The sequence below is a fragment of the Sylvia atricapilla genome, chromosome 1 (genome assembly GCF_009819655.1).
Source record: "Sylvia atricapilla isolate bSylAtr1 chromosome 1, bSylAtr1.pri, whole genome shotgun sequence".
Classification (NCBI taxonomy): Eukaryota; Metazoa; Chordata; class Aves; order Passeriformes; family Sylviidae; genus Sylvia; species Sylvia atricapilla.
The window spans coordinates 25,563,055-25,579,155 of NC_089140.1; the positions used below are offsets into that span (position 1 = coordinate 25,563,055).

The 16,101-nt window shown below is 38.8% G+C and overlaps 1 protein-coding gene across 1 annotated transcript; it reads right to left on the bottom strand.

Annotated features, from left to right (window-relative positions):
* Positions 1 to 15,412, bottom strand: ASNS (asparagine synthetase (glutamine-hydrolyzing)). Its single transcript, XM_066317815.1, has 11 exons — positions 15,135 to 15,412; positions 11,683 to 11,920; positions 10,029 to 10,214; positions 9,615 to 9,716; positions 7,450 to 7,577; positions 6,595 to 6,721; positions 5,180 to 5,286; positions 4,762 to 4,862; positions 3,206 to 3,287; positions 2,785 to 2,940; positions 1 to 1,479 (listed from the first exon to the last, which is right to left on the bottom strand). Exons 1-11 carry the CDS (start codon positions 15,381 to 15,383, stop codon positions 1,270 to 1,272), a joined length of 1,686 nt encoding a protein of 561 aa, XP_066173912.1. The 5' UTR covers positions 15,384 to 15,412; the 3' UTR covers positions 1 to 1,269.
* Between the last annotated feature and the right edge of the window lie 689 nt (positions 15,413 to 16,101).

A 16,101-nucleotide genomic window follows, 5' to 3' on the forward strand; every position in this document is an offset into this window, starting at 1 on the left:
TTTTGTGAAGGTTTTAAATCAGAACAGCTTGTATTTTATCTTTTAAATAAAAAATGGCTTTGGTTTCCTAGTCAAGAGGGACAATAAAGGCTTGTTTTCATAAAGAGCATGATGCTAATCAAGTCAATCTGCAGCACACACATGTATTTCTTGTCCACCCTTATACTTAAGTTACCTTTGCAAAAATAACCCCCATGACTAAACAGTTAATAAGAAGTTATCTTGGGTAAAAGTTCAGGTGTTTTTTCAGTAGAGTATTAGAAGTTCTTGTGATTTCTGAAGCAGTTTTTTTCCAAGCAAGGCATCTGATCCCACTGTTGCCAGTGATGCTTTCTCCAACTTCAACCTATGGTTAACAGATTTGGTTCACTCACATAGTTGGCCACATGCAATTCAGCAGCAACACAGTTGACCTTTTCATCATACAGGTGGAAAAATTAACAATAAATGAGAAATTTCTTAAAATACTTACTCATGCAATTTCCATCAGACTGATACACATCACCCAGTTAACACTCTGTTTTTTCAAGAATAACAAATACTTATATAAGATCTGAAGTCCTTGAGTTAGAAACAAAGACATAACTTGGCTTCTCTTATCCATTCTGCTCTTTGATAACAGTCACAATATCTTTCGACAGAACAGCCAACTGGTGGCTTCACAGTAACAAATAAGATTGCCATTCATTTAATTAAAACTCATCAATAACAATAACAACCCATCAATAAACTCTAGAAAGCATCTCTGCATAGCTATGAATATCTAAATACTTTTTGAAACCTACACCAAGGTTTTCAGGAGTGTGTAGAAGGACATTCAGAATAGAATAAGATGCTATCCAAGTCCCTCAGCCAGGAACACAAATCACCAGGCAGCTAGAGTCCAATTCCCCTTTGCTCAGAGGGTCAGAAGCAGTTTGCATCCCTCAGCCTGATTCAGGTTCTCAAAACAGAGCACACATTAAAATATATTAAATGATTTCAAGGAAAATTAATACAATCAAGGTTACATAAAGAACAGAATAAAGTAGTCAAATAAAGTAGTCCCTTGTCCAGAAAGTATTTTCCCATTAATTATAAAGTTTTGGTACAGCAGCATGGATTTTTAATAGTACACTAACAACAGAAAGCTTTCATTTCCAGTAGCATTGTCAAAGTACATCTTAAAGACAATTTAAGCTTTAGGTTTGCATAACTTGTTTGGTTTTCTTAAAGCAGAGTGCACACAAAACGTTTGTAGCACTTTCATTTGGGGATTATTTGACCAGTCTATTCTTGGGCAGCCGACTTGTAATGTTTCAGTGTGCGTGCAGAAGGATCAGTAGCTTTAACCCATCTTGGCATCCAGTAGTGGGGCAGCCAGCTGCTCCGCCCCGGGTAGTGCTTTTCAAAGATCTGGCGGTAGTAATAACTTTCTTTTGTTTTAGGAGGATTGAAAGGGTATTTCTCCGCTGCCTTCTCCAGTAAAAGGTCATCAACCTAAGACATAAGCAAAACTCAAGTTAAGCTGCAAGTATCTTCAACTTTTTAAGATACATAAGGATTCATCAACCACTAAAAGTCCACAGTTTTGAAAAAAAAGTCTATTCTAGAGGCACAGGTTTGACAGGTCAAACCTTTGTCACAGGCTCCTTTGATCTTTATGAATATGTAAATGTATTTCCAGTATTGTTGGTATTTCTCTGCATGACATGTGAGGCCCATTTCTCTGGGTCCCAATCACCTTTGTTAGTAAGGTCACGGACACTTCCTTCCTACCCTTCCTTTGCCGTGAAACAAGTGCAAAAACTTAAAGCAGTCATTTTGCCATGTATGTGGCTTCCTAGGTTGTTTTTGTAGCTTGGGGTAGAGCTGGCTGCTATAATCAACACCAATAACCATGCTCTTAGCAACAGAAGACCTGGGATGCAGACACAGATACCTGCAGTTGCTAAGTCAGCTGAGAAAGAAAGGATAAATAGTTGCACCACTTGAGGCAATTTCAATGAGCAGTTTCTGCTATCACGCTGTTTAACTTTTCATGTCTGAAATAGATTTGCTGCTCCTACAGCAAATCTCAGAACAGGCAGCAGAACACTGCTGCCTGACCCAACTACTTTCTTGCCTGAGGGAACAGAGAAAGAAAGTGGGGAAGAAAGAGTTGGTGGTAAGACAGAGAGGCTTGCATCCAGAGGCTCGACTACATATATTTCCATGTAACAGAGCTCTGGTGTAAATAGTGCGTTATTCCTTCCTCTCCATGATTAAACTACCTCTGCACTCCAGAGAGGATTATCCTTTGTATACAGTCAAAGGCAGTAAGTCTACACTGGTTAACAATGCAGGCAGATGCTTTAAAAAGCAAAAAGGCTTAGATAGAGATGGCTTTGAAAATAGAATGACGCAAACAAGAAAGTACATTATAAAGTCATTATGTTGTTACTCAGCTGCAGAGTAAGTTCATGCAAGTGCCTTCAGCTGAAGCAGCTGCTTTGCCTGTAACCCAGAAATTGTGTTTGTTGATACACAATCTAATTTACAATCCAGACACTTAAATGATGTTCATTTCCTTATACAGTAATTTCTGGCAGGGTCTAGAATTTCTTTGTAACTAGGATCACAAACGCTTTTAACCAACTCAGATATCTAGAAGAACATTGAGTAAGGTTTCTCTTACTCCTCCACAAGGAAACTCAAGTTAACTGTTATATCCAGACTTATTCTCTCAACTAAGCATGTGAGCTGCCTCCCACTGGCAACCATATCTAACACACCTAAGTGAGAAAGGAAAAAGTGGTATTCTACCTGTTGATCAATATAGTCCTGAAGAATGGAAAACCAGGATTTCTTTACTGATGCTATACCATCACTGAATGCTTCTTTGGGTCTCCAGAGAATTTCTTTGGGAAGTAAATTGGAATCTTCAAAGGACAATCTTAAAAGGTATTTTTCAACTCCATTCTGTTTGCAGAACAAAAAACAATGTCATGAGTCTCAGGAACTGCAGGGCAAAGATCTGGATTTAAACACTTATGAAATGGTTTCCTTCCAGATGTTTTGGTCAGAAAAGTGTCCTCAGTAGCCCAACAACTCAGTAAACTATTTAAAAGCATGCTTGACTTTGGGTGGAGGACTTAACCATCGAATTCAGCAATCTGGTCATGCTTAGAACACGTATCACTGAATTTGTAAACTTACATTTGGATCCAACCCTAGTTTTATGTACCTTTGGGATTCGCAGTTCTGCTGGCAGAGATAAATAATAAGAAGTAAACCGATGATCCAAAAATGGGACTCTCAGTTCAAGGCTAAGGGGGGGGAATAAATAGAGAAAATACTGAATTAATCCAACAAGTCATCTACTTACAAATTCCACAGCAGCTAAGCCTTCCCTGTCTTTCACATAAACACCAAGTTTTCTGCTTTTACCTGGAAGAAATTTCACTTGCATATTTACAACTACCTGAATTTAATTCACCGATTTGTAAAGTTAGGTGTATGGTCTACACATATTAAAGACTACAATGTTTTATAATGCCAAATGCTGGGCAGTTTACAGTGCCCTGAATTTACAGATTATAGTCCTATAGGATCTGTAACAACCATCACAACATATGTGAAAAGCATATTTTAAAAAATCCCCTTCATCTCAGAGAACTACCAAGTCGCTCAATAGGATTTGCATCAGCATTTGTAAATATATCATAGAACCAAGCAAGGACTTCTGCTGTCGTTTCTGAAATCCACATTTGTTTGTGTTCCCAAGAACAACAAAAGAGAGCCCTACAGCATTCACACAAGTTCTCTCCTATACCAGTGGTGGATATAGATACAAAGCCTTCCTGCTTTTGTATACCACCGCTTCTAAGGACACAGAAGGCAACAAATAAAATGACAGTAACTGCATTGTCAGCAGAAGAAACCTCTCTTGGTGTGTCTGCTCAGGAGCCATTATGCTGTCCAGCTTCACAAGTGAAAGGAAATGTTTTACTGCATTCTAGTAATTTCACTATCTCTTTAGCTTCTACACTGATAAAAAGCTTCAGCTACTTCAGGTAATATCCACCTTACAAAAAAACCCCAAATGAACTCAATACTGAGTATTCAGTAATTAAACACTTAGGGCTCAATTTCTCCATATACTAACAAGATCTGCACTGCATGCCTTTCCTTGCAGTTATTCTTGTTCCTAACTGATAACGGTAGTTTCATCCTTTCCTCTCTACTCTTAGTTCTAGACAGCTTTCCAATATTACTCTCAGTTTAAATAATGCATTTCTTTCAGTAAAACGCTTCTGTTTAGTAAAACAGTATTATTTTCTACAGCACTCAATTTGAGATTCTTTAAGGTATCATTACCACAGACTGTATCCTAATATCTCTTTACTACAGTCAGCTACCTAATGCATATATCTTTTTCAGTATGCTGTTTTAGTTCCAATGATCATCAGATTCAAGACTTCTCTTTATCTAAACCTCCAAAGACCCAAAGGTCAAATACAACTTTGCCTTGCCTCCTTAACTCTGAATATTTGTATTTTTTAATTCACTACTTCTGTAAAGACCAGTACAGTCCTAGACAAAAAAATATTTCAGTTGGCAATACAATGGGCCCTATAGTCACAGATCTGATTAAATTTGGTACTTTGTGCTTTACTGTTGCTCAAATGCCTTAAGGCTACAGCTTCATGTTGATATACAAATCCTCAGCAGTCTTTTCCTGCCTAAGCTCTTTTTGCTTTAAAATTATGAGTGCTCAGCATCCAAGGGAATACATTTTACCCATGTGCTGCTGTGGTTCTGTCTGCACGAAGTACATCAAACAGGTAGAGCTCCTTCAGAAGCCTCTCACTCTCTTCTGCAGCTTCCTCGGGAGATGGTGCCTGAGAACAAACATAGCATGGAGCACAGAGGTGGAACACAGCTGCACTCAGGGAACCATTGCTGGCTGCCCTGCACTTGAATTGTAGTGATCACCAAGCAATCTCAAAACCAGCAAAAACTACACACAAGAAATAACAGTCTGAGGAGCTGCTGAAGATGAAGAAAGCTATTTTTTAGGTGATTAAATCCCTTTGATTTTATGCTACTCCAGAAGGAAACCTCAATAAATATACAGTTATGAAAACTTTCCAACATCACACCTTGAAATATCAGAGATGTTCTGCTGGAAGGCATTCTGTATAGTGAATATATTTACCTTATGGAAGTATATATATCCTTGTGTTAGCTCATCTGATCCTTCTCCTGAAAAAATGACCACACTGTCTGTTTTCTTCCGAATATATTTGGAGACAAGATACATACCTTAAAAAAAAAAAAGGCATAAAGTTATTAAGGTACATCTACATACACGATGCTATATACAACTAGTGGTTTAAAATTTAGTCTTTTAGAAATCTGTGTCCTACACTACCTCTTCTGAAGCAAAAAACTGATATCAAATAGCATCTCTTTACTCATAGCCACCAGCAGCCACACTAAGTTGGTGCTGAAAATACATTTAAACTGGCCCTCAAAATATCAGAAAGATATGTCTACTTGTGATCCTGGGAACACTGGAGGATTCCAATGGGAACACAGAGAGGAGTTGTTCCGAATCAACTTGAAATTAAGTGCATGATTAATTCCAGCACAGTGCTGAAGAAATTTTCTAGCCTTGGGGAAAAGCAAAAGTTGCTGTTTAACTCTCTGCCACTCTGAGTTGAGCTGGATGAAGTCCTTTTCAATTTTTTTTTTTTGCAAAAGAATATTTATAAAACAGATTTATGCTTTCCACTCAGTGCATCTTCCTGAATGGGATGTTTTTATAACAAAAGTAGTACAAATCTAAAGAAAAGGATCTAGTTCATTATTATACTAAGCAGCAAATCACAAAGAAAAAATGACAGCAAAAAGTTTTAGTAAAATGGCTTTAATTTTTAAAGAAATGCATTCATTATTTCACACTGCTAAATCCCGTTTCATGAATTCCAGCCAGAGAGTTCAGTTTCGAAAACTGTGTTGCCTCTTTGGCTTCATAACTCTTTTACAACACAAGATTAAGTGGGTAAAGTGCTGTAGCTTGCCTTACACAAAAGGTCCTATTGGATTAGGGGTTTTCCCCTCTTATCAGGCTGGCAGTGCTTTGTTAAAAGCTGCTGATGACTCCCTTCACTTCTCAGAATCAAGCATACACTATATCTATGTTATTAAGGGCAATAATAAATACTTCCCATTAGTATCAAAATTATGCAAGGAAAAGGTAACTGTGATTTGCTGTCATAATATTCAGTACCTCAGAAAACCTGTGAATTTCCCCCTTCCTCCAAGATTCATATTTACTAGAGCCGAAAACTCAGACCTGCAGATCTAACATTTCTTCTTCATGTAACTATTGCTTTGCATCTCAAAGCTTCAAGAACAGTTCTTGACCGTGGCTTTGTGCAGTCAGGGACTTGTAAATAACTGCTTTTGCCTCAGTGTGGTATCACAGATAAGTCTGCGTAGCAGAACTTTGGAGTCCCACTCCCCAGATCCTGTGACAGCTAAGGTATCTGGTAGATGACCATGTAAGTTTGCGTAAAATTTTATTTGGGTGACATAAACCAAAGATTGCCATTTAGAAAATCTTACCAATAGAAGCTCTTATTGTTGTTATATCGTAGGTTTCCAACGAGAAGATAACCTCCTCTATTGCCTGAATCCCCTCTTCAGTATTAAGTATTACTTCATGATGTTCACTTCCTATATGTGCTGCCACCTGTTTGCAAAAGGTCAAAATAATGCATCACTTTTCAACTAAAACATTTTATAAACATACATTGTGTTTAAAGCAAACACATTCAGTGAAAGCACCAGCTCTGTTCTGTTACAATGAAAATTATGACATTAGCCCAAGAAAAGACATTACTCAGCAGACCTTTGACTTGCAGTGGTATGTTCACCAGAGAGAACACAGTCTCCTTAATTACAGTGCTCAATCATGATTGCAACAGACCATCCAGCTGCTTGCATAAAACATTAACAGAATCTGTAGAGGCTCTAAATATTCCAGAAACAAGCAGCACACAGTACCCCAGATGCCAAACACTTGGTACAAAACTGTTAATTCGGCAAACTGCTAATTAGCTTACAACACTTACCACATACACAAATGCCTTAGTATGGGAACGATTACGTGGAGACCTACCCTAAAACCCAGAGGCAGAACTGAGACAAGTCCAAAGAACTATCCTTTTGACAACAATGCAAGGGACTCTGTCATGAAAGTCTTCCAAATGCAAGAGAAAACAGGTAAGGTTCCAGCTGCCTCTTTTGTAAGATTAAGCAGCAAGTGTTGTACTAAATGATTTACTGCAAACCAATTTACATCATAGCAATAAATGACTTTTCAATGTTGCTATTAATGCCATACCATGAAGATAGCACCAATATACACTGCCTAGCGTTCAGTAGTTCAGAACAAACTCAAAGCAATGCTCAAGATACCTTTCTGGCAGCAAGTAAGTCAGGACTATTTTCCATTCCAATTGCAAAGGTTTGTAAAGGATAATTGATGTTGATTTCTTTCATCAGTTTCAGAAGAACAGCTGCAACCAAGCTGGAATCTAAGCCCCCTGCCAACAAAACAAATTATCTGATTAGGTGTTTGAATGATGTTTTGCTTTTCCTTCAAGGAATCTAGGTACTGGAATCCTATGAGTGGGCTTCATTTTTAAGCTGTGTGAATCCGAGCTACTTCTCATACAAGTGCACATTTACCTCTCCTTAATGAAAGAATCAGGTAACTTTAGTGGAACATCTTCAGTAATAGTCATTAGTACTTTTGGTGTCAGAAGCATCAGTGGAACCTCTTATTTAAGATAAACAGGAAGTATACTGAACACATTGTACCACTAGAAAATATGCCCCTTCTCAACTTTGGGGGCTTATGATCCATTTTTAAATCACGCCCTATCTTCCTTTTATCTACACATTTGACAGTCAACTGATAGGACTATGGATTTTTTGTTTGTTTGTTTGCTGTAAGTAAAAGAACAGAATGCTTAGTATAAAGGTTATACTCTTCTTCATCATTATTTTCCTCCTTTCTAGAGGAGAGTGAAAGGATTTGAACAGTTTGGAGAACAAGCAGAAAATAAAACCAAGAGATAAAATGTACTTAATGTACATTAATGCTTAAATGTACTCCAGGGATTCACCTTCTTATTATCACGAGCTAGTTCTGCTATTCCTTGGCTAGTTCTACTTGCTGCTCTCCTAGAAATTACTAAGCAAAACACAGTAGCTGTTTGCCCACATCTGCCTGCAGTTTTGACAAGCTTGAGGCAAAACCCTCTTTTCTTTGTTTCCTATAGTCTGCATATGTTTTTTTCAGCTAATTGCATTAGCATCAATTCCCACCCTGCTCCCTTTTGTGGACATGCTATCTTGTAGAAAAAAGTATTTCCTGCTGAAATTAGATGCAAATTCTGAGAAAAGGAGAGCACAGAAAACAGAGTACTCAGGATGTGGAGATCAGGAAAATAAAAACCCAGGTTTCCACTGTGACATTGAAGAATTCCTTCTGTGATTAGAAACAAAATCAGTTCTCTGTGATGTTCCAAGCATACTCAAAATTGTGAAGCACTTAGATACTCTGGTATTATTTATACCAGCACACAGGCACTTGGTTTTGCTGCTTCCTGCATGTGCATCTGAGGAGCTGCTGACTGCCTTCTAATGTGATATTTGAAATTTGGGGAGGTCTTTTTATTGAATTTTTTTACCGAAACTGAGATATTCCAACTCTATGTATCTTCCTGTTCAATTTACCTTCTTCCTACTTTTTATGATTACATAGTAACAAAATGGTCCAGTAATACTTCCTGGTCAGTTCTCTCTCATTCAGATACACGTTTAATAGGGCTCATGACAAATGAGTGTAATTACTGTTGCTCAGTGAATGCATGAAAAGCGTTCCAGAACTCTAACTACAAGTACCAAGTGCCACACAAACAGAGGAAATAAAGTGTCAGAACCCATGGTTACAGAGCCTTACCTCTGTAACACTGAACCATCAGATCACAACAGTGACCAGATAAGTCAGTGAACAACTTCCTGTGCCACAAGCTATTACCTTATCTGTAAAAGAGTGTAGCGAATAATTTTGGTCACAATAGTCTCCTGTATTATGGTAAATTAAGGAAGTTTAGGATGGAGACTAAAACAAAGGTGGCAAGTAAGAATTCTCCTGCTTCTGAAACATGTCAAGGTTTTCCTCTAGGTTCAATCTGCACAAAGTCGATGTAATAATTAGATTTTCTTTTTAGACCAACCTAAGCATAAATCTCATGTATTTAAGAATATACACTGAATGATTTTCATTAGGAATACTACATTTACTTGTCTTATTTAAAAATGCTCAGTGTCTCAATAAGCCAACATCCCAGACAAGAGTAAACTTTAAAAGTATAAGACTTTCAAGATACTTGTAAACTGGGAAACTTTATTCCAAACTACGAAGTTCCCTGTTGCCCTTTCTAAAAAACATAAGAAGATTCAGATCACTCCAGGTACATTGCAGCAGAACAGCCAATATACTTTCCTTTAACTAGCAGAGGATGGGCAAAAGAGAGAGAAGGTACAGAATCACTGTGGTTCTTGCTACTTACCTGACAGAAGACAACCAATCCTTCTGTGAGCCATCAAACGTTTTCTAACAGCATTTTCAAAGAGAATACGGATGTTGCTTTTCACTGTTTCAAGGTCAAAACCTGCTCAGAAAAAAACAAAAGAGCAAAAAAGGTGCAAAAAGTGTTACTTAGACTTTGCTGGATGATGCTAATTAGGAAACAGTGATATTTGTCTGAATCTCTTTTGATAATAAGGACACTCAAATCCATCTTTGTACAAGGCTGCCTACAAAAACAATTCTAAAATCCCTAACATTTTAAAGGTTCTTACAGGCTGGGGTTTCTTTTTCCTTAAATGGTACTTCTTAAATGAATCAATGCAAAATTTACATCCAAAGATTATTATTTTTCACTTTTAAATCAGAGTAAGTAGCTAAACCTTTACTGTACTACCTGAAGGCAGAGCTTCCACTGTATCACATGCAACATGGAGTGGTTCATCTTTACAGCTATGAAATTTTACTAATTCCACTGATGCAACCTTGCCAGAGGGCTTTAAGTCCAAAACTTCATAATGACCCGGGAGAAACGGTTCCACTTTAGAACATAAGGCTGTTGAATGCTTTAAGTTGATAAGTCCTGTACATGGGAAAAAAGAAAAATGTCAGAGTTTATGACTTAAAATGGTTAAGTTATACCTCACTCAACAACCTCTCTACTAAAACTATATACAAATATTTTCTCTGGATCCTAAATCTGATATTAAAAAAATATCCTTCTGAGTCATTCCTGGCCAGAGCATGATTCTGCTTCTGGCAGGATGTACACACAGATCTGAGGCATCTCAAGCTGAGGCAGACAGCAGAGAAAGCAAACCAACAAGTTTTACTAATTGGCAAGTAGCAATTTATCCCTGTGAACACTAGGAAGAGCACTTTTCTAACTGACTGCATTATGGCCAGGTCAAAGTAAAATATGCTTAGGAGAATTTGACAATTACTAATTAATTTTGTGTTTAAAATTAAGTGTAGTCAAGCTAACAAGGGGTTTGCAAAAAAATAGCATCACTGTAGTGACTGCTTAATTGACACAGATTGGTGATTTCAAAACTCATTGGTTCTAGACTGATCTACTCCACTGCTATTGAATGCCAGCTATAACACTTGTAGGCAAACCTCATTTCCATTCCCCATGTGAAAGAGGATGTTTTGCACCTGCTGGTCACCTTGGTGCTCCTTGAGGACATCCTCAAAATGGACAATGAATTGCTGTTAGAGAGGGACTAGAAATGCACTGTGATTGTTATAGGACACAGTTGCCAAAACACTCACTTCCTTTCTTGTTTCACAAGCAACAGAAATGGTGCAGAGCTCTTAGTATTACTACACAGTACTATTAGAAGAGTCAACCTACACTGGAGTCTGATAATAAAATAGATATACAATAAATGAGAGAGAAATAATAATGCAAGTCAATTTTAGCCAAAGTGCATTTTAGGAAGTAAACTCTCTTTTGACACTGTTTGGATTTGTTTATGATGCTGCCAAGAGCAGAGATAATTACTTCAAAAGAGAGAGCATCATGAGAGCATAGTGACACATCACTCTGTGTCACCTCAAAGGAAAAAAGTCATCATCAAATAAAGTATGTGATTCTGGGAAATTACCCAATGCTGCAGTAAATTTCAGTAGGGTTTCAAAGTTCCTGGCTTTTACAGATTAGCCCTTCTTGTGGTATAACTACCTAGTTCACTACATAACACCAAGATTCAAGTCTAATATAATTTATTGTAACATAAGTCTACTCCAAGTCAATAGACTACATTTAACTTCGGCCTAACATAAAACATCTTGAGTTCAATACTGCTATGACTCCACACAAAAGATTCTAGTCAAATAAGCAAGTTATTTTAGAGTATTAAGGACAATAAAATACTTGGATGTTTTTATTTTAATGATGTGTAGTTCTTATATTACTAAACACAGCTCATTTATTAATAATCTTACAGTTTATTTTCTCTTCATACTAAGAAGAAAGCCCAACAAAGAAGTTAGTCTCCAACAGAAATACCTAAGATTATTTAGGCACTAAACACAACTGGCTTTACCTTTTGCCTCAGAACAGACACCCAAAAATCCATCATCAGTCAGCACCTTAAACAGTGGTCTGACTCCATAGGTATCTCTTGCCAGAAACACTTTTCTGTTTGCAGTGTCCAGAAGGATGAAAGCAAATACACCATCTAGCATGGATGCTGTTTGTTCTATTCCTCCTCTGTTGTACAGATGAAGGATAACCTCACCATCCACTAACGTTTGAAAGTCAAATCCAAACTGCTTCTGCAGCTAAGGAAAAAACATAAAGAAAAACATAAATAAACATTTGCAAACATTGGCTGCTTAGTAATTGTTTCATAAGAATAACCTTGTATGTAAAATCACAGTTTAAAAGTTACATAAGTATTTCTGCCAAAAACGGAAATTATACTTCTGTGTTCAAAGTTCTACCAGGTTTGCGTGGCCAGGCTTTGGTAGTAGAGGGACTACAGAGGTGGCTTCTGTGAGATGCTGCCAGAAGATTTCCCCATGTGTGGCAGAGCCAAAGCCAGGTGGCTCCAGGACAGACCTGCCGCAGGCCAAGGCCAAGTTAATATTTAAGAATAAAGAAAAGTTTTGTTCAGATGTAATTGTGGCCAGAGAAGAGTGTGGTGAGGCTATGTGGAGTAGAACAGCCCTGCAGACACCAGGGTCTGTGGAGAAGGAGGAGCAGGAGGTGCTCCAGGTGCCAGAGCTGAACTCCCCTGCAGTCCATGGTGCAGCCCATGGTGAAGCAGCTGTGCCCCACGGCCCCTGACGGATCTCAGGAATGCAGAGATCCACCCACAGCCCATAGGGGAGCTCCATGCTGGAGCAGGTGAATGCCTCAGAGGAGGCTGTGAACCCGAGGGAGACCTATGTTGGAGCAGGCTCCTGGCAGGGACTGCAGACTTGTGCAGAGAGGAGCCCATGCTGGAACAGGTCTCCTGGTAGGACCTGTGACCTGTGAGGGACCCATCCTGGTGCAGGCTGTGCATGAAGGAAAGCACCCTGTGGAAGACAGACCCACGCTGGAGCAGTCTGTGGGAAACTGTTGCTGTGGGACAGACTCATGCTGGAGAAGTTTGTGGAGGACTGTCTCCCATGGAGGGACCCCACACTGGAACAGAGCAAAAAAGTCTCCTTCAGCAGTGGCAGGAACATCATGTGATAAACTCACCATAATCTCCATTTCCTCTTTCCTTGCTGGGGAGGAGAAGATAGAGCTCAGGAAGGAGGAAGAGGTAGAGGGAACGTTTCTTTTTTCAAGGCTTATTTTGCTTCTCATTACCCTGCTCTGATTTTGTTGGTAATAAATTCAATTTAAATTAATTTCCCCAACTTCAGTCTGTTTGACCCATGAGAGTATTTGGTGAGTGATCTCCCCCAGTCCTTATCTCAGCTCATGAAGCTGTATTTTCCCTCTCCTGTCCACTTGTCAGAAGGAAGCTTCAGTGTGTACCAGACATCCAGGCAGGGGGAACCCGCTACAACAATTTTACCACCAGGATCATCTCTTAGGCAATGAGACTGACAATGCAGGCTTAAGCAATTCACATTAAGGCAAGTTTTCAGGGATTCACTTCGATTTGAGGATGTCAAACTACAAACCCATGACCCTGGTCTTCACAAGCACTAGCCAGCCACTGTCTTAAAAAAACCACCAAACAACTCAAAACACACAGACAATGTGCAACATCTCTGCAGAGTTAAGTTCTTTGGAAATAATCTTTGGTTTACTTATGCAGTCACTGCAATTCCTCTGCTTTTTCTATGCAGAAAATTTCTTTCTGCCTAATCTTCCCCCATTCCTCAAACTACCCTTTTCACTTTGTCTGTGCATATAAAATGGAGGAGGAAGAAATTAGCTGTCAGACTTAAGTCAAATATCCTTCATGTTCTTCTGGTGCTACTCGTAAAAGTCCTTTCAAAAAGGACTTTTTCCTTTCAAAACAGGGGGGAAGAGAGGATTTCACTAAAACTCTAACAAGCCAAGAAACCCCACAAACCCAATGCTTTAATATTTAAGTTCTTTTAATTGTTACTTATGGGGCAGTCTTAGGTCAAATTGAGTGAATGTTAAAATAAGTAAGTCATTGCCCCGAGAAAGGCACCTGTTTCACCAATGATCCTTTCTTAGGGAGTTTTCAGCCACAAGCTTGAAAGAAAAATCTCATTATAAAGAAAGTGGGTACATAATGTAGCGACAACAACCAAATAAATTCCTGTAGATGGCAATGCAAGTGTTGCAGAGTTAAGGTCCCCTTAGGATTGTGTGTAGCATGACTGAGAGTAATTCTCACTGCTTTCAACAGCAGAAAAACCACAGCGCAAAACACTGCAAGTAATACAGACTGTTGGTACAGTACATTTCATATGCACTGAAGGACAAAGTCTCACCCTTCAAACAGAACAGATACTTGAGGACTGGGAAAAACATTGAATCTCCTGCCTACTCAGTCAAATTCCCAATGACATTACTGATGCCACTGATGTGACTGAGAGCAGCCTGACTTGACTTACAAAATGTGACCTTAGAAATGTTATAACATTAGCATTAGAAATGCTATAGTATCTCAGATTATTCACACATTTCTGATGCTACTACACTTAGTATGTGATACATTTTACACATTCATTCAGCATGATTCAGAATCAGACACAGTTTTAAGCTGCTTTATACATCAAATTTGGATGATCTGAATCATCTTGCCAATGGCGGCATGGACATCTTAGCACAAGGACTGAGGAACACTGACAGTGTTCAGCATCACCATCACATCCATCAGGGACATTTAGAAACTTTAGGAACTAAATAGAGTTGCTGCTTGTATTGTGCCTAAGAGACTTAGGTGGCTCTCAAAAACCCTGACTTCTGCTGCAGACACCTAAAGACTTCCGTGGCATACTGGAAACATCTCCCTAAGGCTTACTACTTTTATATAAATATGCAAGCATGCATACTATGCATCACTATAGCTTAAGTGACATATCCCATGTAAACTGAGATGCAATAATAAAAATGCAATACCCAACAACTTGGGAGAATGACGACCTGAAACAACTGAAGAGCAAGACAGTCTAAAAGCATCTATATTATGAAGACAGAAGAAGGGAGGAAAGAAGCTTGGAATTCTTCTCCCCAAGAGATACTGAAGAATGTGTCTTAACTTTCAACTGAACAAACCTGAAGATGCAAATATTTATTGCCCTTCTTGTCCATTGAAAAGTGATTTTTCAGTATCAAAGATTAGGTATGTTGCTAAATAAGCTACCAGATTCACAGGTCATTGAGATAATTTACTTTCTTTTAGATACTAGTTCTTTGCTCACTTTCACTTTTTTTTCCTGATTTTCTAGTCCAACACATTTTAAAGATGTTCTGAATATCCACTAGTCTTGAAATAAAAAAAAAAAAAAAAAAAAAAAAAAAAAAAAAAAAAAAAGTATATTTTAATTGCCTTATCATGTATGCAACACTTACCTGTTTGAAATTGTAGATTTCTCCATTGTAACACAGCCAGAGGTATGGGAATTTCTTCACCCGGATAGGCTGCATGCCATACAGCTGATCAACAACTGCCAGGCGGTGGAAACCAAAACAACAGTTGGTGAAACCATTGACGTTCTCAAATCGAAATGCATCAGGACCTCTGTGTGCTATCTTCATGGCACTTAGACACTGCACAGAAAGGCACTCATCGCTCCCAAACAGGGCCCAGATACCACACATTGTGAGGCTCTTGCTCTGCCTGCACGTGGAGAACCTGTCCAATAGAGACATGAACACTGTAAGCAAGCGCTGACACTTTGCACTGGGCCTGGCTGAGAGGGAATTCATTCTCCCCTCAGCAGCCCTCACAGTGCTGGGTTTTATTGCTGTTGGTATCACAGCAATATTTTGGCTACTGCCGACCAGTGCTCATACAGCATCAATGCAAGCCAACATTTCTTCCTAACCAGAAGGCTGGGAACAGGCAAGATCCTGGAAGGCAATGTACCCAGGACAGCTGACCTAAATTATCCAAAAGGATTCTCCATATCTGACATCCACCCAGATAAAAAAATGTAAGGGGATAAAGGAGGATAAAGGCAGAGCAACTAGTATGTGTGCTGAAGCCCTGCTCCTCAGGAAGTGGCTGGACATTGCTTGCCGATGGGAATGAGAGAATAACACCTTTGTTTTTTCCTTTTGCTTGTGCATGATCTTCACTCTTCCTTAAAAGTAAACTGCCTTTATCTCAACCCACAATGTTTTTTTATTTTTCATCATATTTTCTTGCCCTTCACTCCATCCTGCTGAAGAGGAATGACAGAGTGCCTGGGTGAGCACCTGACATCTAGCCAAGGTCAACCCACCATTCACCTAAAAAACAGAGATAATAGATGAAGGCAGTTAATGACTTAACTGTCAGGAGGCCTAATATAAAGAATAGCAGACTTCACTTACA